We start from the raw sequence: 26,864 nt of genomic DNA on the forward strand, positions 1-26,864 counted from the left end.
GAGCCAAGGAAGAATGGGAAGATGGGTGGCGGCCAATGTCTTCTTTTCCTAGCTTGTTAGAAGAGTGCTCTCGGGTTCTCCCTCCCTCCTTCCCTCTCAATCTTTATGCTGCGCTCTCAGCTCTCCGCGCTCACAGCGTCTCCGGCTCTCCACACCGCTCTGAAAGCAAAGTGTGCGCTCCACTCCGTGCCCATGCCGCCGCATCCTGCCTTTACGCACGGAACAAGACTTTAGAAGCGAGGATACCTGCGCGTTCTCAGGATACAGAAGCAACGTGTGACTTTTCCCCACGTGGCCGTGGAGCTTTAAAGGCGCTACAGGCTGTCTGAGATGGTGAAGGAAGTCTTTTCTAAACTACAGACGGCTAGAGAAAGATAGGCCTGAGGAAGGCTGGGAAACTTTTAAGAAGACTTGAATAAGCAAACATCAGCACAAAAAGTTAAGAGGGAGAAGGAAAAGCGCTGTTTGGGCCCTGCCCAAGCGGGTTCATTAACATTAACAACAAAGCCAATAGGTTGTGTTTTTTTTTTTTTTTCTTAAGGGGGTCCCTCACCAACCAGCAAGATTTCGCCCAAAAGCAGACAGGAGGAGCGTCCTGCTCTGACGAGACTGGTCGGCAGGAAGCGCTTGATCGCGGCCGGGGTGCTCGGAGTGGTCATGGTGCTCGTGCTGGTCGTGCTCATCCCGGTGCTGGTGAACTCGGCCGGCACTTCGGCACATTACGAGATGCTCGGCACGTGCAGGATGGTGTGCGATCCGTACGGCACCAAATCCCCGAGCAGCACGGCCACGGCGGACACGGCGGCGCGCGACACCGGCCTCGTGCAGTCACTGCCCACCTTCATCCAAGGGCCGAAAGGAGAGCCGGGACGGCCCGGGAAGACAGGACCGCGGGGCCCGCCTGGAGAGCCAGGTCCTCCAGGACCCGCAGGCCCACCTGGAGAGCGGGGAGAACCGGGACGACCAGGCTTACCAGGACCCCCGGGGCCAAACGGCGCTGGCGCCATCAGCGCCGCCACCTACAGCACCGTGCCAAAAATCGCCTTCTACGCGGGCCTTAAGAAGCAGCATGAGGGCTACGAGCTGCTTAAGTTCGACGACGTCGTCACTAATCTGGGGAATCACTATGACCCGACCACAGGAAAGTTTACCTGCTCCATACCGGGGATCTATTTCTTTACTTACCATGTGCTGATGCGGGGTGGAGACGGTACCAGCATGTGGGCAGACCTCTGCAAAAACAACCAGGTGAGAGTTCACACAGTGTGTCCGATATCAGATACAATCTATTTTTATTATCTTGTGTCCTAAATGTATTCATGCTTGGTATTGTTATAATAATATAAAAGCAGATTTTCAGTGGTCACTGTTCTTTACCAGTTTTCATGCTCTTTTTGCTCTTTTCCTCTTTTTTACTGCTCAATAAAACAGTGAGGTATTTCCACATATAAACACCCAACATACGCCTGCTATCATACTTTCTCTTCTTCCTGTTATTATTATTGTTGTTGTTATTATTATTATTATTATTATTATTATTATTATTGAATTATTTCTGTTGCTGTTAATGATGTATAAAAATGCCACGGGCACATGGTGGGACAGAGGCACTATGGGAATGCATTAACCAAGTCTTTTGCCTTTATTTCGCTGTGTGGAAGATCTGCATTCTTTTAAACCCATCTATGTATTTTAAACAGTATCTACCGTCTGCACTCCACTATGTGGTACTTGGACCTCTATGATCATAAAATATACTCCATGAGCTATGAAAACTGACACGAATAATGAGGCCTTTTCGTATTTTCCTTAGGGTAATTAAAGGCCTATTTCTATTAGAGCTAATTATGTCCTTAAATGACTGACAGTGGTGAGAAATTCCTTGAATTTATGCTGTTGTTTTCCTAAATTAAGAAAGGTTTAATAGGTATAGAATGGTGTGAATCATTTTGTCTGACTACTTTGATCAGAATAGATTGCAGAGATTGTTCACGAATAAATCAGATCTGCAGTGATACAGTGACACAGTGATATAGTAATATATTGACACAGTGATATAGTAATATATTGATACAGTGACACAGTGATATAGTAATATATTGATATAGCGATACATTAATATATTGATACAGTGACACAGTGATATAGTAATATATTGACACAGTGATATAGTAATATATTGATACAGTGACACAGTGATATAGTAATATATTGATATAGCGATACATTAATATATTGATACAGTAACACAGTGATATAGTAATATATTGATATAGCGATACATTAATATATTGATACAGTGACACAGTGATATAGTAATATATTGATACAGTGACACAGTGATATATTAATATATTGATACAGTGATATACTGATACAGTGATTTAGTGATGCGGGGCACGGTGGCTTAGTGATTCGCACTGTTGCCTCACACCTCCAGGGTTGGGGATATGGATCCCGCCTCCGCCTTGTGTGCTTGGGGTTTCCTCCGGGTACTCCAGTTTCCTCCCCCAGTCCAATGTCATGCCTTGTAGGCTGATTGGCATTTCCAAAGTGTCTGTAGTGTGTGAATGTGGGAATTTTCCCTGTGATAGGCTGGCACCTCGTCCAGGCTGTCCCCTGCCTTGTGCCCTGAGTCCCCTGTGATAGGCTCCAGGTTACCCTGCAACCAATAAGCGGTATAGAAATTGGATGGATGATAGTTATAGTGATGCAGTCAGTCAGTGATATATTGACGAAATGAATCAGTGATATAGTGATACAGTGATATAGTGGTACAGTGATACAGTGAATCAGTGATGCAGGGATTCGGGGCTCTGTGCTGCTGACCGTGGTGCTGAAATAAAGTTATAGTATATATAGTATATAGTATATGGACAATGGTGAAAAGTCTTTTTTTTTAATTCCCAGCAGGCATAAATCTTGCTTAGTCAACCAATCAGGCATCCAAGGAAATACAGAACTTCGTATTACTGTAAGGAGTGTCACTAACTGGTGTTTTCCCTCCACAGGTCCGCGCAAGCGCCATCGCGCAGGACGCGGATCAGAATTACGACTACGCCAGTAACAGCGCGGTGCTGCACCTGGAGCCCGGGGATGAAGTGTACATCAAACTGGACGGCGGCAAAGCGCACGGAGGCAACAACAACAAATACAGCACCTTCTCTGGCTTTATCATCTACGCCGATTAGGACACGAGCTTTCTTCCTCTTCCCGGGCTTTTCCGACCCATGTCCTCCTTTTCGCACTCCCTTTTCCTTTTCAACCTCTACAGAGCCAGTGGCTGGAGACACACACCCACCCACCCACACACACACACACACACACACACACACACACACACACACACTCATCCGCGCCATTCACCTTAAACATGGTAGTGTAAGAGTGTGTGGCCGGGATGGTCCGTCTCTCCGTGTCTAATTCAAAAGTCACACACCTGAAGGACAAGTGATATAATCCCGATCACCGAGAAGAACACTGACGAAGAAAAAGAAAAAAAAAAAAAAAACATCCCGCCGTCGATCGCCAAAGCAGTTACTTGTACTGTAAGTTGTTGCTTCTGTAGTTAACAACGAAGTCTATCTGTAAGATGCATTGTAATTCTGGAAATGAGATCACTAGTATGTGCAATAATGTTCACTAAATTAGGCTTATGACCATATTTCAGATATTGCATTGGTAATCGCTGGTAGGCCTAATAAAGTTCAGATCAATACAATTTAAATCAGTGCTCATGGCTGCGTCCCATTCAGAAGGCAGCTGCCTTAGTAGTTAACCTAGATTTATCCTCTCTCTCTGTATTAAGCAGCATTTTAACTGAGAGCAAACTTTTACTATGAATCACATTCGGGTCTCCCTTCAACCTGATATTACGTCAGCGCTTTATACTTGCTGTGCACGTGATATTTGCTTATGGACCCTTTCCACAGAGCCAGATGACGCATTTCCGGTTTGGTTTAGCAGGGTAAACCTAGCAAGCGTTAGCATCATGTAGAACCAAATCATCCTAACAGTAAACACACACACAAAGGGTTACACACAGGTCTGTTCAGTATTACAAACCATCAAACACACTAACACAAACCACTAAAAGTGTATTTTGTGTTAAACTTTCTAATGGTGAAGCCTGGCTATAAACATGAAATGTAATATATAGCACATGACCAGGAGGCAGAGAACACCAGTACTGTCAATCAGTCAATCATGATCCACAGCCACGTGCTATACTATTATATGTTCACATTATGTATACTCATATCAGTATACATATACATATACATTTCATAACTTCATATTTATTAATCATATGATACATAAAATACACTCCTTTTTGGCACATATTTGTTTTTGCGTATCACTCATATTGCACATACACTTCTTCACAAATTTTCAGCTTTGCACATTCCGTTGCACATATTTCTTTGTATATTTGTTTACATTGCACTTTATTTTTAAATCTTGTTCATATTTATATTCATCACTTGATATGTATATACTCATCTCTCTCTCTCTCTGGTTTTATCTGTCAAATCATATTATATATATATATATATATATATATATATATATATATATATATATATATATATATATATATATATATATATATATATATACACATATATATATACACACACACATACACACACACAAAATTCTCTTTCACATATAGCTCCTCTGGTCTGAAATGCTGGCTACACACAAAAGTACTGCCACGAAGGGTGGTAAATTTGGCACTATGGTCATCTTTCAGAAAGCCATGGAATCTTAAATCTAGATTTTTTTTGCTGTTTGAGTAAAAAAAAAAAAAAAACCACTCTAATAGCAGTTTTTACAATATAGCATTTTATCTCCGTAAGCTTGCTGTGTTGTTTACCCTGCTTTTGCTTCCTTCCGGGTTCTAAACACAAACTTGTGGCATGCTAGTGCAATGATTAAAGGCTCTGGATTACTGATCAGCAGGTTGGGATTCAAGCCCTAGCACTGCCATGCTGCCACTGTTGGACCCTTAAACAAGGCCCTTACCCCTATCTGCTCCAGTGGTGCCGTATCATGGCTGACCCTGTGCTCTGACACAGCTTCCTAACAAGCTCGGATGAAAGAATTTCACTGCACTGTAATGTATATGTGACAAATAAAGACTACTTCTTCTTCTAAGTGTGAAAAGGGCCCATCGTGCCTTGTTTAACCTGCTGCCTATAGTCAGCTGTCTTACTAATTCTAGGTAGCAAGCACAAGTCCAATTACCCTAGCTATCTAAATTTAATCAAGGAAATGACTTATAAGTTGTGGCAAGCTGTGGCAAGAAAATCTGAGCTGGAATTAAAAAGATAGTCAGTGGAGGAACTGAAGCTAGCTGTTTTAACCTGAAAATCCAACAAATAGAGCCCCGTCCTTCAATATTCTCTCCTAAACCATCTGACTATACCTTAACTCATGAAACAGTCAACAGTCATACTGTTTAATTAACGTTACACCTCTCTTCCTGTGTCTTAGGTTTTGTCTTTCTTTCTCTCTCTCTCTCCAAACTTTTAAGATATTGTCTATTCCATTTACAAGCACTGCATGCACAACAATATTCTTGGTCCTGAAAGTCTGTCATGGGTGTTTGTGCCTAGTTATAATAGCCATGCTATGATTGGTCAGTCACTGTTTAGGGGCGGGGTTTAAGTCAGTTGGATTTGCTATATATCTGAAGCTTTCATGGAACCTAGTCTGGCAACTAGAAAAAAATTGTTATTAAAATCGCTGATAATAACTCTGCTGCTCTGAAACTCTGCTGCTGCCTTTAAATCTGGCCAAAAAGGTTGTACCTGTTTATGCTGCCTTCCAAATGGGACAGTCTTTATCTTGGATGAGCACAAATGCTGCCCCAAAAGAATCCTACCTAAGCAGCTGCCTCGCAAATGAAATGGATGACATAAAACAATATCTTTACGAAAATTTGAATAATCCACACAGTTCCTGTTGTAGGACATGTCCTGTGAGAAAGATCAATGAACTGCTCTGTATTATCAGTAAAAGAATTGTGTAGGTAAATAATCTAACTGTAAACCTGTCGTACATTAGCTGCAGTATTATCCTTAAGGGTCCAGTGTCATATCATACTCCTGGTGCAATGTGGTACATTTGCTTGCTTGTAGCTGACTGATTCATACCATACATGCTGTGTAACACCTGAACTTTATAACATGCTGATAAATTCTGCTAATGATGCCATGACACACTGAGTGATCGCTGGATATAGGTTATGCAATGATCTGGCCAGTCAAACAGGTATTTATGGTAGGCTAACTACAGTACAGCATGACTTTCAATGTATTTGTCACAGCAAAGTTGTCTATGACTTCAGTATCGCTAGTTTTTATTTTATATCCTATATCAGCTAAATTCAGTATCTGTCTTGGATTTTGGATCGTCCGGTGAGATGAAGGTTTGATAGAAGAATATCTGTCTGATTTTACACAGACCTACTGAACAGAGGAAGACTGTGCTTTGTGATGTTGAGAGCACTATGCAGAAACTGTGTTGATATGTAAATGTGTATCTATCCAAGAGAATCTGCAAAACGTGACTACTGATATTGCTACTTATTTTCTATGTACATATTGTAGTGATTTATTTTTTTTTCCTCTAAATATACAAATGGCTGGAAAGCACATGAGAGTGTCATTGTTTGGGGACTGTTGCACTAAAATAATTGCATTCATATCTCGCATAACCTGAAGATTTGGGACTCTTTTGACCACTCAATACACTTCATCTGTAAACTATTTACATACATTTTTCCATTAAATGGAAGTTTGATCTGATATGTTAATTCTTCTGATTTATGCATGTTATTCTAGCAAGTAGATCATTTCAGACCTTGAAAATGTAAGGTTCTATCTGCCAAATCAAATTATGTATGTATGTATGTATATATATATATATATATATATATATATATATATATATATATATATATAAACACAATTTCTAACATTAACTCATTTTTGCCCAAAGAGTGAGATAGAACCTTATAATTCTAAGGTCCCCCATTATTAAATGTTATATGTTGGAGCATATTTCTATCAGTCAAAAGTTCTCCATTCCTGCATCTTATCTCCACCCTTAAATCAGATTTAACCTGGGAAGGAACTTGGCTGCAATCAGTACCCATAAGGCATTTCTCCCCACTCTATTCTGTTTAAAATCAGTGAGCAAATGTGGTAGAGTGAATAAAGTAAGTGTTTAAAATTAGCACTGGCCCGTGCAGTCACCTGGATATTAACTCTTATGATGCCATAGGCCCTTTCGTGCATGAGTTTAAGTTCTCAGTGTTTGTGACTATTTTTTTAACATCCAGGAGGCCTCACAGTTGAATCAATTCAACTAACATCTCTAAACAAAAGCTCCTGCCTACACAGAAATCCAAATTTCTTGGATTGTAAGGTGGGAAGTCGATTCTGGTCACTTCATTCTGAGAGCCACAATGGAAAATGGATCAAGCTACACATGCGCGCACACCCACACACAAACACACACACACACACACACACACACACACATACACACACACGCACTGTTTGTTTTGTTTCACAGTCTCTAATAAACCCACTGAGGTGTTTGGGCTTTAGAAGTACTCTACACCACCCAATGTCATCTCTGTTCAACTTCACATAAATCCTGTGAAGAGATGGAGAAAGAAGAAGCTGATGATGAAGGGTGGGTTAGGGACTAGGGACAGGACATATAGGACAAAGCAACATACAAAGCAATGTAATGATATCTTACACACCAGTCCAAATGGAGGCTTTTTGTTGCATCCAGGGTTAAAACAACCCTTTTTCAACCTGAAAGAGGAGCAGCTGACACACAAAGGCAATATGCTAACAATAGTGTTATATTATTACAATTATGTCTCAAAACTTTATATTTTATTGCACAATTTAAGAATAAGTCGAAACAACTTTCCTCTTCATGGTGATAATTTGTGCATTCTGGAGAAGGGGGTGTAACTGGACCAATCAGTGCGGGGTCAGGCAGAGGTTATTTCAGTATGTAGAACACCCGGATGCGTCACATAAGCCATAACCCCTCTAATGAGCGGTACACTCCTTCTGCTCAGTGCCCACCACCACCAACTTCTCTCTCTCTCTCTCTCTCTCTCTCTCTCTTATCTCTATTTATCTCTTTCACTTGATGATATCATTTTCATGTGAATGCATTGGTTATTCTTTCATCTTCCATTTATTCTAATCATGGCTCTGCTAGTGACCTTTGCCTAAGTATGAATCAATATTTGGTCACCACTTCTGTAGCGGCAGCAGAGTACTTGGAGTGCTGACTTTATTAATTAGCTATAATGGCCATGTCAGATCTTCAAAGTTCGGGGGACTTAAAAGAATGTGGATTGCAGCAAGCAGGTCCATCAGAGGTACAGAGAAGAGGTGCTGCAAAGACATGACAGCTTTCCCAGTGACCAAATGATAATTCGACTACAGGGGTATTCAATTAAAAATCGCAAAGGTCCTGCTACTTAAAAGTATTTGCTTACAAAGATAATCCACCTGACTATACCTTAACATGACTGAATGGCAACAGCAGTATTTATCATATGTTTATCTGCACAGTTTTTTTTTTTTAACCCAAATACTCAGTTCGGTCTGTTGAAATACTTTGCTGGATCCACACCTGGTCCACCAGCTTACAACCCTTTCTCTACTCAATAAGGCAGATACCAAAGTCAGTTTCAGATTTAATGTTGACAGACTTCATTCCAGATGTTTACGCATAACAAAAGCATGTGATAGTAGCAGTGTCTCCATGCTGATTTCTGCATGGGTGTCATTCATCATGTAGAATCCTCTCTGAGAGGCCACCTGTTCAGACACTAGACTCTGTCCTTCATCAGACCTAGCCGGCCCCTGAGTGAGCATTACTGACACATCACTCAGCCTTTGAGCGCTGTAGGTGGGCTGGATCCGCGCTCACTCTTTCTCATTCTGAGCTCATGAACTGAAATGACTGGAAATGGTGGTAAGATTTCTCAAGGTGTGCTATTTGTAAAAGGTCATTCTCTAAATCAGAGGGAGAAAATGCGCAGACAGCATAAATGATGTACTTTCTTTCTTTCTTTCTTTCTTTCTTTCTTTCTATTACTACTGTGTTTGAAATTGCATTGCAGTATATGGTGCGGTATACATGGAGAGAAACGAAAGTACATACCAAGGGCAATGCAAAAAAGATCATACAAAAAGCCAGGTGTTTCCCATGGAGTCAGGTTACACAGCAAGGCTGACATTTTGTCATGATGTGTGGTTAAATTATCACTGAATGGTGAACAAATGTACTTTAGCAAATATGTCCTGATATGGCTGCTATGAACTTAGCCTCCTTGCTCCCACTTTGTTCCATTTAGTTTTTTGTGGTGACCCAAAAAAGCTTCATCTTACTTATATCCATCTGTTCTTTGTACTTTTTTGTTGTGTGTGAAATGCAGATCTGCATAAAGTGTCTGGAGTTAGAAAACAGGTAACACACATATAGACAATGTTTAAATAGTATTATTTACTAGAGAGTTTCCATTCTGGGGTATATAATGTGTATCTTCATACAATACCATTGATTTAATGGTAACTTTTAAATTTTTATATCATTTATTTATGTCAAATTATTTCAGTTTATTTGCTTACTATAATTAACCTTTAGATATCATTTATTTAAGAGGGAATATATATATATATATATATATATATATATATATATATATATATATATATATATATATATATATATATATATATTTTTTTTTTTTAATTTTTTTTTTTATTGTACTCTGGAACCATTAGCACCAGAGAACAGGAACTGTGCTTTTTCCACTGACTGTACCAAGGTTACAGTTGTATGGTATTTGAGATGTCCTCAATATCAGCACCAAAAAGACTTAATGGTACTTGGGAGTGGTGCTAGCAGCACTGTTCATTGCTGATTGTTTACACATACATGTGTACGTGTGCACATCATGGAGAACAGAATATACACAGACAAACACAGGATCCCAATTTTTAAAAGATTTGCAAAGACAGTAGATTTATTGTTAGAAAAAAGAGAAAATGGAGTTGTGAAATAAAGAAGAAACACCAGCTGTGATGATGCTGTTGTATGCCAGACTCCATGTTCTGTTAAATCCTGTTTGTTTGTGTGTTTCTGAATGTAGTGTAAAGACACCCTAACTGTCTAAACCATCCTAAACGGTGTCTGAGTAACAGATTCTGAACTTGTATATGCATTTTACATTCAAAATGTAATTTTATTCACATTACACTTTTATTCTTTTGCTGTTTTGAAAACCTTTTTTTGCCTGTCTGACCCATATACTGTATGTATACACTTACATGAGCTCAGCAGGGACTTATTACTGAGAGAAAAAGGTCGCTTGGATAAAAACCAATACAAATTGATAAAAAATGCCAAGAGAATAGGTTCCATCTCATTTATCTAGCAAAGGAGGTAAAAACCAGAGAAGGACTACAGGCCTGGAGCAGAGACAAGAGGGGTAAAATCAATCCATATGCTTTATTTCTGAGTGCTATTATATCTGAGGGCATTCATAAAGCTGACATGTTGTGCTACTTATTTAGGACTACAAACAAGGATAAGTACAGCTCAAGCCTGTAGCATCTTCAGTTCTCTATTGCGCATCTACTGTGAATGAGAATCTGAACTGAGGAAGGCTCAGTAACAGTGTTACTTATGCATGGTACAGAGACATGGGTTTCAACACATGTGCATGTGTGGCGGCCTGGTAAAAAAAAACCTTCGCATGGTCAAATTTTGGCATTTAATACTATATGTAGTTCTGCAAACTATAGGTTTCCTGAACTGAAATATGTTTCTCTTTTGCATGTTTCTCAACCAGAAGTAAATATCTTTTAAAGTCTGCTTACCCCAAAAGTGAAAACAGAGAAAATTACATTTAAATTTCTTTTCAATTCCACAGAATTCCACAGCCCACCTACCTCTACATTCATAACCTAATCTATATATGGAAAACCAACATTACTGCTAAATATAATTTAAATACATAAGTTAGCACTTTGATTAGAAGCATATTCCACATCAATCTCTGTCTGAGGTACAATGTTCTTTACCTATGGCATTTACTTGTCCAAAAAACTTGATCAAAAGCACACAGTTATCAAGGTTTTAGAGATCTTAAGGCAGACTGAATGTTTTTACCACTGCATTTGTTAAACTGGCTACTTACTCATCTTTATCTTTGCAGGCAGACAGTCAAGGCAACATTGATTAACTTTCTATTTCTATCATGTCTCTGAAAGTGACAGCTGTAATCAAATGATTATATTAATGTACTAATTTACGGGACTTGTATGATCTACATAATCTAAGACTAATAATAATAAGAAAAAATGTGTTATTTAACAAAGAAAAAAAATGTTTATATGGTGATGATTTCTGTGTGGGGATTTTTATTTAACATTAATGGAAGGAGCGTTAGATGTCAGCACTTTGTAACAGTAGGTATGTTTTCCAACACAGGAGTTTTCAGGATAGAGGACTTTGTGCTTTTTTTGTTATCAGAATATAATCAACTTTTTCCTTCCTTAAAGGGAAATTCTGGCCTAAAACTAGAATTTAATATGTTTTTTGTTAGGAAGTGTAGCATTCTGGTACACAGTATTGTATCTGCTAAGGTTTCCTAGATTTGATGTGGCAAAACTATAACTAAAATATATAATTCACTATTACTAATCCCTATACCAGCTCTCCCTTATCACACAGCAGCTAAATACCAGAGAGGGCGAAGGCTAACACATGCTTCCTCTGAGAAGGTATCTTTTTGAACTGCTACTCATGCAATGTCAGGTGGCAGCATTACACGCTCAGAGGAAAGCGCTATCCACCCACTTCCACATGCATGAATGCACAGATGCTCACGATTGGCTAGTGTCATTGTGACTGATAGGGGTGAGAGAGTATGTCATCCCTCCCACACCGAGAGCGTCGCTCTCAATTTTCACTGTCATGGCCATGGATGGCTGTGGGATCATCAGGCCTCGAACTTGTGATCTCCTGTCAATAGGGTGACCGCGTTTCTGTTGGGCCACTTGGGAGCCCCTGTTGATCTCTACTTGATCAACCAATCCGGACTTCTGCGTGAGAGACCTCACACTTACATGTCACTCTAAGGCTCCTAAAACAGCAAGAACCTTCCTTACTTGCAAAAACAAAGACAGCAAGCCAGAATTTGTTTTCTAAAATGTGTCAGAATCATAAATATATTCACTTTCTTGCAGACTATCTAATCGGACACCATTCCAAGCCACTAGAAGATGGATGAAGGAAGGATAACCCATTAGCATGATGCTAATTGCGATGCTATGCTAATCATGTTGTTTTGTTTACAAACACTAAAGATGTTTCTACACTGCCAAAACATTATGGATATTTATGAGTGTGCAGCCAGAACCAGCACTTCAAACTGGAGGGCTATGAAAGAGATTTGAGAGCAGAGTTACTGGGTCTTCTGCCGAAGAAGATGCTAAAGACAACAGTAATTCCGTCTGTATTTAGTATAAAGTGGAGAGAGAGTTGCATGCACGTTCAACCTGACAAAAGGCGCTGAACTGAGGGACAACTACTCTATACTCCACTGAAAAATTATGGATATTTATGAGTGTGCAGCCAGCACTTCAAGCCAGAGGACTATAAAAGCAGTGAAAAAAATGAAAGCAGACTTACTGGGTCTTTTGCCAACGAAGATGCTAAACAGCGATTCTGTTTGTATTTAGTACTTAGCACTGTATTTAGCATATTTCCCCCATTCCCCTGCCACTAAAATAGCAACCACAGCTGTTGTTTTGTAGGTTTTCAAATTTTGCATCTAATTCCAACACACAGATTCAGGTTGGGATTTTCCCGGTATTCAAACAGGGAAATCTTGCTACAGAGCCCACTGCGTCATCACTGTAAGACATGAGTAGGCATGTTTGCAACAGATGTATTGATGGTTAAATTTTAGATTTTGGCCAGAGTTTCCCTTTAAAGTAGAGAATATGCATTGGCAGAAAGAGTGTAGTGTATATAATTCGCACAAAAACTCCATTTTGGTAAAAACCAAATTATTTGTCATTTTTATTTTTTCCAAATTCCGCCATAGCAACATCTGACAGGTTTTCTTAGACCACCACCCATATGTATATAAACAATTTTTAAAAAATTATCATCTCCATGTTAAATAGCAGTAAGAGAACAAAGACAGAGAGAGTGAGAATGAAAGATACAAGAGCTGGGTAATGCATTTTCCTGTTAGAAAATAATCATCTGCTATTTTTCACATTCATGAGCTCAGGTATCTATAACTGTCTTACTTTAATAACATCCACAGACACACACGCTCGCACACTTTCTTAATTACAGAAGGTCAAGGATTGAGGAGGGAAATTGCCACATGTTAATATAAGAGGTAACATTTAATGATGAGGGGGCGAGAGGGGAGATACACAAGAAGCGTTTCCCTCATGAAAGAGGTTTGATTACAGATGGCGGAGTAAAATGTCACTGGTCTGCTTTCATCACACCACACTTGAGCCTGTAGGCCATAGACTCACATAACACACATACCATCAGAAGCACCACTAGAGGATTCAATATGCTGCTCATTCACAGTGGCAAATGCAAAAACCAGTGTAACGTAAAAACAATTATTTTCTGCATATTCATGAACAGATGTTATTGTGCAAGCAGGTTAAAGAGGCTGCATTTTAATGCCATGAGTATATCTTGAATATGTGAAAAATAACAGTAACATAGAATAATAGAGAATTTGACTATTTTATCTATTCTACTCTTCATCTCCACTTTCAGATTTGCAGAGTGTAGGCCTGCAGATGATGCCTGTCTCTGGTGGTGTGTGCGTGTGAATACAAAGCATTCTACTCAGTGTGATGGGAGACGACCCTGTCTTGCCTTGATAGACTCAAAATCTTAAAGCTCTGTTTTGGAAAACAGTTTGGCCCACTGACACGGTTGTCCCTGACAGAGCTCCAAGGAGGATAATTAAAACTCAAAAGGAGCCGGCCCTGACAACTCCAAAATCCTCCCAGACTTTGACTGATCTGTGCTGCGAAAAAATTGCCCAATTACCTTCACCCTCATCCCATCTCCCTCAGTCATGTGAAGTTAGATAGACAGACAGATAGATAGATAGATAGATAGATAGATAGATAGAGAGGGGTGTTCATGAAATTGTCATTACTTTTAACAAGGAAGTAAATTGGACTCAGTAACTATTCATTACCACAATTTATAGTCTGACATTTATTTTTAGCTGTTTGTCTTTAAACTGTATTCGATGTGTATATATGTGACATACTGTAGAAAAATACACGATATATAAATGTTTATGTTAGCTTTAATAACATGAAGAATTCTGGCATGAAAACATTGCAATACAAGAAATCTGGAAAAGATTCAGCATTCTGATGCACAACTAGGCACAGACAAACTGACAGAGAACCACACACACACACACACACACACACACACACACACACCACCTCGGCTCTCTTCCCCCTGCTTTGATTTTATCACTTGTGACAAGTGCTGTGAAACTATTTGGATGGGGATGTGATTCACTTCACTCCATGCTTATCAAATCTCCAGGAGAGGAGACTATTAACTCAAAGCAAATTGTGCCAAGTAGCTTAAAGGGTCTCTTGTCTGTTCTAATATCACTGATATCTCCATTTGTTGTCAAGGTCTAAAAGAGTATGGTGTTTTCAGTTATTGGAAACCCGATGGCGAAAACTTCACATCACACCATTGTCCTTTTCTATCCCTAACATTATAGATCTTCTTTTTATTATTAATATTGCTAATATTAATGTGATGTCAATATTTTACTTATAGACTAATTTTAAAAGCATCTCAAATAGACACACGTGACATAACAGTATATTAGTTAGAAGTATCTCCATCTCACATTAGACACCAATATGAATGAAATCTTAACCAAACCCAGAAATCACCAGGCAAGCATAATCATCCAAACACACATTTGGTGGTACACACAGTCTGTAATATTCTGAGAATGGGACAAATTTTCATTAGCCTTTTTTGTTTGAAGGAATATCAGGAAAAGGACATGATCATGGTGGCTCACATGGATGACGCATTATTCTTAGCTCACTCTTAAATGTCTTCTTTGCTATAATACAGAACTAAGCATCTTAGGCCCAACACTGATTATTTAAACACAGAGCAAAATAATTAGGTACAAAACAATTTTATCAGTATACTGTAGGTAAAAGGTTTAAGCATCAGGTTAGTTTCCGGATATCATCAGTGCATTTCAGGGCAACCTGCACACACACACTTACACCTAAGAGCAATTTAACGTAACCTGGGTTTTGGGAAGTGAGAAGAAACCCACATGGACATGAGAGGAACTTGCAAAACCCTGCGCAGACAGTAACCTGAGCTCAGGATCAATCTGTGGACCCTGGAGCTGTGAGGTGGCAATGTTACCCACCATTTTATATGTTGCTTTTAATTCGTCCTGTATGTCAAGAACAGAGACCCCACAAATGATCACAATTAGTGCCCTCATTATCCTGATCTCTGTGCAACTAGTCTGAGGGTGGACCCTTCACACCAGGTCACAGAGACTCACCTGATATACCTATAAGTATGCGGGCAGGGCCTTTCCAACAGAAGAGAATCTGGGATCAGCTGATTCAGAAGCAGACCACAGAGCATTCCTGACACGAGCAGCTTTGCAGAGACAGAGGAGGACACTGGGGTGGACTTTAGACAAGTCAAACAGGCTACTCATGGAATCATTCCCCATAGGACCTATGTTCAGATAGTCACCATGACAACAAAGCAGAAAGTGAAGCACTAACAAAGACATGGTGTGCCATGCAGCAGCTGATCAATCTTCTTACAGAGAGAGAATTTTTAGGAATCACAGTATGTTGTTATTTAGTCCTGAGCCTGAAATCACTCAGTCTCAGGACTCTGCAGGAATCTGCTTTCACTGTTGCATGATTAGATGAGTTTGAATTGTTGTAATGTACACTCATTCTATGTGATAACTGTGCTAATTTGTATGGAATATATATATTCTCTGCTCCTGATAAGTGACACTCTCTTCTAATTGGGATTGTCTCACAAACTCTACAATGAACTATACTGAAGAAGAATATATTATTGAGTTCTGGTCTGCACACTGTGCAACAATCAGTTGAAGATGTTTGCCTTATATTCTACAGTCAATATTCTTTCAAAAAACCTACAAGCGCTGAATACTCAACCCTCATTCATTACAGCACAACAGCGTACAAAGGTCTCTGTATGTTTAGCAGTTCAAAAGCCTGTTCAGTATGTGGATTTATATTTCTATAGCGTTATTATTAGATAGTATTAGTAGACATACACTCAGTATTCATTCATTCATTTGACCTAGGAAGGAAAAACACAATTAATTTTACCAACGGCTAACAAAAGAAAAAATGTATCCAGATGATGTCAATATAAGCTAATATCTGGCAAAATACACCAGATAAATTAAATATTAGTACTTTCCATGAAATTCTTATGGACGTCTATTTGTCCCACAACATTGCCTTCACAAAATAGAGGCAATAACCACTTCAATTCTTCTTGTGTAAACACTAAAGTGTCTTTTCACTGAAGATGATAAATCGATTGTGGCATTCCTGGATGGAGTGCAATGCATTTAATTAGTACAAGATGCACTGGAGAAAGTTACACTGCCCTGCATGGACCAGCAAAATCAGGCTGTCTATTAAGATGTGCTGTGTGGAGTTACGCTGCTGTACTGTCTTTTTATATTGACATCTTCACCCAATTTTTGTCCAGCAGACTGATGCTAATTTGCTGCTGTCTGTTAGACCCACTGGATCACCTACATCCTCTCCACAGGTTTGAAAGTTTCTAACCCTGACACCAGTGCTTGTACTTATTACTTTCACTTAGCTGTGATGATGTGCCACCTACATTAATATAATCAATCAGTCATCATCACCATTAAGCAACACTCGCAGACAGATCTCATTCTGGATGTTTACTTTTTTTTTGAACAGGATAAACTGTCTGTGGAAGATGATATGGATGAGCAAGAAGAGCAATATTTGTCAAAGCAGCTTGATCATTACATGGTAAATATAGGACTCTGAATAGAGGACTGTATTGACTTACTCACTCCCTAGAGTCCTGTTGCCCTTCTCCTCTCTGTACGGCTGGTCATTTGTGGTGTGTAACTGTGGTAGAATGAGATAATTGGAGGTCTGGGGTTTCCTTAAAAGAAGAATTTATTGATTGTGAATATAGTCAGCACCCTATTTGTACTGGTATTTGAACGGTAAAATGTTTTATATTTAAAGGGTAATATAAATACATGGGTTATAGCAGCATTTGGAGAGCATCAATCCACTCTGAGGCCTACTGTTTACATGATTCTTCTGCTCTAATTCGTACACACATGGCCAATATGATTAGATTTAATTAAGCAAGGCCATCTGCAAAGGGAGTTTAACCATAAGTCCCAGACAGACTTTTTAAACACTACATTATTCTTCACTCAAGCTACTCAGATTGCAGAACGTGGTCCTCTCAGATTTTGTAAATGAGCATAAAAACACTTATATATGTACCTAGAGGGCCAGAAGAAGTGTCACTCACTCATAGCACATTTATAATAGATGCAATTCATTTGTCTATGCCTGTGTGAGGTAGGCATCATGCCCTGGTAAATGAAAGCATGACCACTATTCACTCACGCACACATTAGCATGGACCCTGTCATGTCTCTAACTCCGTCCTTGTCTCCCAGTCTGCCTCACTCTCTCAGGTCCCAGCGGAGAGGACCAGAGCTGGAAAATCGATCGCTCCACAGCCAATTTGTTAGCTGTGCATGCCTGACTGAGCGGCTCCGTGCTAATACATCACAGACATTTACAGCAGGACAGAGCAGAACACACACACACACCTACACAACACACACCTACAGATCACACTGACATACCACACATAATCACCGCATGTGGAATCAAAGCACACATTGCTCGATTAACCTGAATATACTGAATAACTATACAGAAAGGGTACTTGTTTTTGTAATCTTGAAAAAGGACATCCTAAAAAAACGCAAACAGGTTTTACCTTCTTAATAGCATCAAGCCAAATAAGGAAAACTGTAAATAAAACGATCGCGTAATGCCCTTCACAGTAATTCACATTTTCATGTGCATATTATACATTGAATTTCTCTCAATTTATATATTGTCTTATAATTAGAGTTACACTCCGAAATTTGCGTCACTTGTGTTATTTCCAATGATAACCTGTTGAATGCATCCATTATTCATTCATCTTCAGTAGCTGGTTTATGCTGGTCAAGGTCACGGTGGATCCAGAGCCTATCCTGGGAAACTCAATGTGAGGTGAGAATACACTCTGGATGGTGGGCCAGTCGTAGGGCACTACACACACACACAGACACACACACACTTTTACCAAGGGGTAATTTAGCGTAGTCAATCCACCATGAAACTAGAGAAACAGAGGAAACTCACATGGACACAGTGAGAACATATGAAACACCATCACTGTCAGCATGGTCTGTGAATTAGCAGCAGGACTGTATTTTTATTCCCACTCATGCAGTTATTTATTGTTGTACCTGCCCATGACATTTCCTAACGAATTTAGTTGGTTTTAGTTCCCAAAATATAACAAACTAGTAGCCTAATTTAATCCACCACAATCCTCACCAGGCAGTTTCTAAGGATGCTGTGAATGCATCTTTCTTCATCTCACTAGTGCCAGCATGAATGAAAAAAAAACTCCAACTTGAGTGAATTTTTTTGTTGCGTCTGCAGGTTACCAATCCTGATGCACACCTTTGGCCTCAACGAGATGCTCTGTGAAACTTTTTGACAAGTTTTCTAAAAAAAAAAAAAATTGTATCTCTTTAGAACACATTATCTGTTTAATTGGATTGATATATTTGTATTCCATTACGTCCCTGCTGCATAGCATCAAAACTCTTTACATTTGACTATACTGTTTTTTTCCAGTATTGATGGTCACAGATTATCCACTCTGTGATTTTCTGTAGACTCAAAAGATCAGAGAGTGAAATGAGGAATGGGATCACATGATATTAATCTCCCATTGATTTCCTCCTACTGAAACCACATGAGACTTCCTCTTTTCTCCCTAATTGTAGGATACATGCAGATGGGGAGGACTGATCCAATTCTAAGGTACAGCCTAGGGAGATGTACTAATTAGTTAGACTAAAAAATGTGCTATTTTACCTTCATTTAAGTCCATTAGCTCTCATTTGGAGAAATAATTTTCCGATACTTTAACTTCACTGGCATGGCCGTTAAATAAAACCAACCTGAAAGGGAAGTGTGCATTTTTGTGTGTTTAAGTCAAAACAGAACAACAGTATCAATGTACCTACATTGCAATGCATTTCCAGTTTCCTGTTATTTGGTCACAGGGTCATGAAGGTCATGTGCGCACACATTTGTAAGTGAGTAATGTGTGTATTTTGTGTCTGAGCAGTGTGCTTTCACACAAGCACACTCTAATAACAAAGTGTAGACAGCTTGCAGCATTGTGTCAGTAGCTGTGGCCCCTGCAGTGACCTGTGCACCACTTGCTTTCACACCCTGCTGCTGAGGAGAGGAAGTTAACGAGTGTCAGGCAGCAGGAGCGACTGAGCTAAAGACGAGTCTTCGTCAGAATGAATTGCCACTCCTGCAGCACTGTTTGGTGGCTATTAATAGAGCACCACAATGGTTTGAGAGAAGATCCGCACGCAGAGATTATGGCTTGTCAGTCTGAGTGCCACTGGGCATAGCTGGACTGTGAAATCGGGAGCCTGATAAAGAGATAGAAAGCGGGAGGGAGGACTGATTAAACGCAGACTTCTGGAGGTTAATTGTTTGTTTGTGTGAACGGTTCACTCTGCTGGGTGCTTTGTACATCACAGTGGTTGCTCACAGCTGTGAGAGGTGGAATAATGATCAGACAAGGAGAGGAATTAAGAATCTTTGTACACACACATCACCAGATATAGTTACAATTTCTCTCTCTCTCTCTCTCTCTCTCTCACACACACACACACACATACACACACACACACACACACATACACACACAGATAAGTGATAGACTGTTTGACAAAACTGGTGTAAAATGTGGACCCAGATCTTGTGCTATCTGGGTGATTGAGATGAGATGGATTACTTGCTATTACTTGTGTCATGTTGGGAAACTGAGGGATGTGGGTGTGTATGTAGATACTTTTGTGTGGGTGTGTGTGGGTGTGTGTGTGGTTGAGCATGTTTATATCTTCATAAGAACCAAATGTCCCCACAAGGATAGGAATATGACTGTCTAGACATTGTGGGAACATTTGGCTGCTCCCCACAATGAAAAGTGCTATTTTACAAAACTGCAGATTTTAATAAAAGAAAAAATCCCTAAATGAGCCCAAAGGTTTTCTCTTGGTTAAGGTTTATTGTGGTGTGTGTGTGTGTGTGTGTGTGTATGTGTATGTGTGTGTGTGTGTGTGCATACTTGCATATTTCACTAAAATAAGACAGTAAGAGAACACTGATAACCTGTTACCCATAAAATGCTGTATCCCAGTGCTGATCTCCAAAGACCTCCTGGCACTTTCTCTTTACCTTTATTCCACACCTTTCATTTCTCTTCCCTCTCTCACCACTTCTTTCTGTGCCTCTCTCGACCTCTCCCCCCTTCTTTATTAACGGCCCCTTGTGTTGTTGCTCTCATTTGTCAGTGTTGCCGTTCTTTTCTCAAACCCCACACTCCGTTTGATGAATAAAGATGGCTCCCATAAGTTTCAGTCACCATGGAAATGCCGTGCTCACAAGGATTTAAGAGGAAGAGGCTGTTGCCAAAATCAGCAAGGAATGTTCCGGCACGCTCCAGAGCTGCGATCGTTCTGTTTCAGTGCCGAACACAGCTGTGCTAAGCCTCCCTGCTGCCTGACAGACATCCGCTAACAGCTTCTGTGCTGCTTAGAAATACAGTGCCGCCCTGAGGGAGCACGAGATTCCAGTTAAATTGCTCTTTATGAATTGCTCACCTGGCATGCTTTATTAATAGTGTAGTGGAGGCCTGCCTATTGTTCTGTTCAACTAGATCCTTAACATGTGCACATGTAGGCTACATTCATGGACAAGAAGTCATGCAAACAAAAACACACACACATACACACACAGAATCAAATACACTGTGCAATATGACACTTTGGTTGTCAGAAATAAGGGCCAGACAGCGATGATCCTCAAGGTTAATTAAATCTTTCTGGCAGTAGGAATGGTGGTAAAACAGGATCTTCAAGCTCTGTTATGGCAGGGGAGCTCATTTACCAAATGACTGAAACATACCTGTACCAGATATATCACTTACAGGCTTTTGCCACAGAATGTCATGTTCTTATATTATACACACTCTTTAAAAAAGGTACTCTTAATGTTTCTTTGGGTCTAAAGGAGTTCTGTTTGCACCCCTTTCCAATAAAGAAACACTATATTATAGGGATCTACAGAGATTCCAGGCTTAATCAGTTTCTAAGAGTGTAGCAGCTTTCAAAACACCTGAGAAATGACTTAAAATAATAAAATAAATCATTTTAATTTGTAGAGCACATTTGCATTTTGACTTTCAATGGGACACTCAAATCTCAATGCTTTACACAGAAAGATTAAGCAGAGTATTTATGATGTACAAATTTGGATGAATGTCTTGTCAGTGTTTACAATTTTATCACAACATCCAGGTCCTGTGGTAGACTCCATGTGGCTTAAAACTTTGTGATATGAAATTTTGAGTTGGTGGTGAAATGTTAACCATTGTAAACATCCAATCACAAGAAATATATATTATCATTATATAGATATACATACATAGATATATACATAGATATATTAACATTATGGCCATAGTACTTCATTACAACATAATGAATTAACCCATACAGTACCTTAGGTAAGTATACAGTACCTTACATAAGCAAAGAGCTATCAAAACAAGGCCAGGGCAATGTATCTGAAGCGTATCAATATGTTATATAAAAAATATGGTTAAAAATATCATAAACTTTGAACACCCTGCAGAGCACCACTTCATCCTTTATTAACAAATATAAAGAATATGGCACAACCACAACCCTGCCTGGAGGAGACTGTCTACCAAAAGTCACTGACCGGGTAAGGACTGAGTAAGAAGCAACCAAAAGGTAATGGGTAACTGGAGAGATCACAGGACAACCATAGGCCAGATACTCCACAAAGCTGGGCTTTATGGAAGCCATATGAAACCTCATTTGGATTTTGCCAAAATACTTTGTGCAGAATCAGAAAAAGGTGGTTCTCTGGTCTGTTGAGACCAACACTGAACAGTTTGGCCTTGGTACAAAGCATGTAAACCCAACACTGCTCATCACCCTGAGAGCACCATCCCTAGAGTAAAGCATATTGGTGGTAGCATCATGTTGAGGTACCCATTGTCTCTTGGTTGCTTTTCTGACTAATGCTCTCTTTACCTGGTCATTGACTTTTCGTTTTCATGGTATTTTTAATAATGGATTTAATGGTACTCCAGCAGATGTTCAAAGTCTGGGATTTTTTTTTTTTAATAATCAAATCATGATTGATATTTTTCCAGAACTTATTTATCTCAGATAGCTTTTGCTTTGATAGCTCCTTGGTTTTCATGATGTTGTTTGCTTGGGTATGTTCTCTAACAAATTCTGGATCCTTCCAGGAACTGGTGTATTTATGTTGAGGTCATGTGACACTATTTGCACACAGGTTGACTCCATTAAACTAATTATGTGACGTCTGGTGTCAACTTCACAGCAAATGGGGGTGAATGCAGTCACTTTTCTTATATAACATTTTTTGCTAAATAATTTTGCAAGGTATATAACCACCTCCACCCCCACCCCTCAATATTATGTGTTATTTTGTGAAGATTCATGACATACAGTATAATCCCTATTAACTCCATTTCAGTTTTAGGTGGTAACACTACAAAATCTGGAAAAGTTCAAGCTTGCCTACTTAAACAAGCCACTGTACATTCCTTGCTTTTGTGAAATCCCCTTTCCTATTAGTTTCACTATAGTTCATAAACATTGCTAAATAATATGCTTTATAATGAGTAACAGAGCAGTAACCAAACACTCTACAGCAGCTAAGAATCTGAGCAAACATCGATGTCAGACAGGTTTGATGTAGCATTTAAGAATATCACCAAGTTTATTCTGTCATTTTTCACCTGCAAAGCTTACTACAATAAGGAAGCAGTTCACACCCACGTCTTGTCATGTTTTCAGATCTCTGGGTTGAGCCATCAGCAGACTCAACTAAAACAGGATGAACTACAATCAGCTCTCATTCATACTCTACAGTCTGTGATGGTATGATGTCAACTGGAGCACTAGAACCTGAGGAGGGAATTTAACGCAACAGTTAGCAAGTTTAACAGCATACCATAGCAGTATGGTAAGTCTGTATTGCTCAAAACTTAATTCAAAATCAGTTTCAATTTGTACTCATACACTGAAGTTCAGTTGTATGCTCTCTCATTTGCATTTGGGTTAGCACATCAGATATATACAAGAACTCTAACTTTCACTGTATACACCACATCATGGGTTCTGAGCAAAGTAAAGATAAGATGTACTGCACCAGATATTTAAATGGCAATGGACCTCCATCACTAGCTGACCAAGGTATGTTATTGTATTCTGTTCTATACTATCTTAATACCTTTTAATGGTACTGTACAGTCCAAGGTGTAAACCAATTCATTTTTTAACCAGTTGAAAACTGTGCCGATGGAAAGAGCGGACACAAAAGAAACTCTAAAATAGTAAATGGAAACCAACCAGATGACGGGCGGATGTCAATAACGCACCTGAGGAGGAATGTGGAAGGATATCCAGACTGTGATACCATACAAATAAACTTTGAATTTGAAGATGGAATACAGACGGTCAGCTTATAATACTTTTTCTTCTGTAATTCTGTATTAATCCTTCTGCATTGCACACAGCAAGACATAGCACAATGCATGACATAGTTTCAGTTAGTTCAGTTGAACTAGAAGTAGCCTCAAGGACATTCCTCCCTGCATTTGCTCTGCTCTATGGTATTTGGCTCAACCTGTTTCACTGCTTAAGGTTACAGTAACATCTGCATGTTCTTTACATGCAGGTCTTTTTGACAGCTGTTTATGGGGCAGTGCATAATTTCTCTGGTTTATTTAAGAAAAATCAAACTACAGGCAATCAGAGCAAAGGGCTCACTTTATTGATTAGTGTGTTTTCACCTTGTTAGTATGACTTACCATGCTTATGATAATGTTCCCTTCTTTCCTCTGAAGGAGAAACATCCTAATCCAGGGCAGAAATACTACGGGCTTAAAACAGTGGCCTTTGTGCCTCAGAACCATGAAGGAAGGAAGGTGTACCGCCTGCTAGAGATGGCATTCAAATACAAGCTGCTGTTTACAGTGGCCACTACTAGCACTGGAGAAGAACGAGTTACCTACGCTGACATTCCTTTAAAAACCAAAGAAAGTGGAGGGCATGACAGGTGAGGAATGTATGAAATCAGGTGGCTCATGATAATGCAGTTGGTAGCAAAACTACCAGGAAGCTTTATTTGCCTTGTTTGAAGTTTTCCTTACATTACATTTTCTTTGTCAGCTTCAGCTATCCAGACCCAGAGTATCTGAAAACGGTGACAAAGATCCTGAAATCTAAAGGGATAAAATGAGAAGGAAAGTTGAAAGATGAACAATATTCCAGCATAATATACGGACTATATGGACTGTGTGCAGGATTTATACATGTGATATTCAAGACTGACTACTTTACAGTGAAAAGTGATTTTGTTCATTTGTGTATATGTATAGGTAAGTGTAATCACTATTAGTGCCACAGACCAAACAAAATGATACAGAATAAATTAAATAAGCAAATTTAAATATATGTTGAACTTATTAACTGGATATTATTTTACACTATTATTTTTTCATTATTATTAACTCTCACATCCTAATGGAACTTTAAATGAGTGCTTTGCTAAAGGCAGGTGCACTCAGAGGGTAAACTCATTAAGCCTATAGATAAGACTCATATACACTGATAGTAGTAACTGTAAAAAAAATAAATATTTGGTGTAATACAAATGCATAATTAGAGTCATAAAGAATTTGGACTTTCCAATTAGATTAGATCTAGATTGTTCCAATAAAATAAAGTCATTTCTCAATTCACTAAACTTTGGTTAGAGTTTCAAATTTCAGAGTATTAAAAATGAGGTCAAGTAAACAAAAATATCAAAATATAGAGTGCTCTTTTGACTGGCAGTGTACATGGAAAAGAACAGGGGAATCTGTTATGTTTGCTACAGATAGTGTTTGCTATGATATGTTTTGTTAAGTAGTATGGAATGTTGTTGATCAACTGTCTATTTGACAGGAAGAGATAAGAATGCAGATAGATTATACAGTATGGTACAACATTCCTAGCAAGTTATTTAGTCTCCACTGAGATTTTTTAGAATCTCTCTTCCTGAAGATCTTTCTTCCTTTCTTCATTATATCTAGTAGTATTTATCTAGCACAGTTTGTAAAACCTTGCCAAATTATACATTTGTAATATTTCATTTGCATAGTGTAAATAAACCTGTTTCATCAAAGCAAGGATTTATATAATACACCTTACCCATTTACCTTAAAATTTAAATGGATAGGTGTTAATTACAGACTAAGGTGACTCTCACACCTCAGACTCATGGGACATGCCATTTGATTCATCAGGCAAGATGGAAGATTGAGAGTGTAAATTAAAACTCCTAATTATAAGCAAAGGTGTCAACATTAAATGTTCTCCATCTATTGATTTTAGTTTGTCAGTATAGATTCGCCACAAATCTATTCTTCTAAAAGCTAGAGAGTAGACTACAGGTAGCCTATATTTTTTCTGTTTGTCTGCTATCCATCCGGCAGATTGCAGAGTCTGAACTTTTTCAGGATGATGGAGGCCCTTTTGTTCTCTTCAAACTGAATTATGGGCTGGGCTTCACACAGACAATAAAGTCTAATCAGATTGGCGGGACCCATTAAAGAGGCCTCTGTCATCTCCACAGGCGTTCTTAAACCACTTTCTCCTGCATGCTCCACCAGGAGTCATCTGTCCCAACTGTCAGCAGCTACCGCTGCTGTGACAGCTATCAAATCTGGCCAGGCTACATCACCTCATCCTCGTCATCCTCCACCACACTACACCCCTCAGTCCTGCCATTACTCCTTCTGCTACTGAAGAGCAACACTAGCCAGCCTCTATTTGTAACTATAGCCCACAAATGAAGTACATAAGTCTCCATGTAGCCATAGTATCTATACCCTGCCTTGTAATTCATACTACTAATCTTGCTGTGCATGACACTGGCTTCTCTAATATCTCATAAATGCATTGTGTGAAACTGACAGACAACACATATGCTTTTTTTCTCAAGTCAATAAACTGTGACCTGAAATCATCCCCTACTACAGCTCCTTTATTGGAACAAGCAAAACTTAGATTTCCAAAAGAAATGATTTTAATTCTCTCTGTCACACTGTTACTATAGAAAGGCTTGGCAGTCTTCAGCTTCCAACTTAGCAGTGATAAATAGGCTTTAGGCTTGATTTCATTAGGCTCTTTAATCTGGAGCACAATTAGACTTTTAGAAGACAAAGCAGAATCTGAACCTGTTAATTAGAAG

General features: G+C 39.1%; 2 protein-coding genes across 3 annotated transcripts; both read left to right on the forward strand.

Annotated features, from left to right (window-relative positions):
- Window positions 1–4,521, forward strand: c1ql3a (complement component 1, q subcomponent-like 3a). Its single transcript, XM_034312552.2, has 2 exons — window positions 1–1,248; window positions 3,012–4,521. The coding sequence occupies exons 1-2, from the start codon at window positions 658–660 to the stop codon at window positions 3,189–3,191; spliced, it is 771 nt and encodes a 256-aa protein (XP_034168443.1). The 5' UTR covers window positions 1–657; the 3' UTR covers window positions 3,192–4,521.
- An 18,918-nt stretch (window positions 4,522–23,439) lies between these two features.
- On the forward strand, window positions 23,440–26,639 carry dtx3la (deltex E3 ubiquitin ligase 3L a). Of its 2 annotated transcripts, none has more exons than XM_026926212.3 (5): window positions 23,440–23,591; window positions 23,691–23,821; window positions 23,912–24,084; window positions 24,475–24,686; window positions 24,800–26,639. In XM_026926212.3, the coding sequence occupies exons 2-5, from the start codon at window positions 23,740–23,742 to the stop codon at window positions 24,867–24,869; spliced, it is 537 nt and encodes a 178-aa protein (XP_026782013.1). In that variant the 5' UTR covers window positions 23,440–23,591; window positions 23,691–23,739; the 3' UTR covers window positions 24,870–26,639. The 2 variants fall into 2 exon arrangements, with proteins under 2 accessions (XP_026782013.1, XP_026782014.1); XM_026926213.3 differs by having other exon boundaries at window positions 23,463–23,591; window positions 23,699–23,821.
- The last annotated feature ends 225 nt before the right edge of the window (window positions 26,640–26,864 follow it).

This window comes from Pangasianodon hypophthalmus, chromosome 1 (assembly GCF_027358585.1).
Source record: "Pangasianodon hypophthalmus isolate fPanHyp1 chromosome 1, fPanHyp1.pri, whole genome shotgun sequence".
NCBI lineage: Eukaryota > Metazoa > Chordata > Actinopteri > Siluriformes > Pangasiidae > Pangasianodon > Pangasianodon hypophthalmus.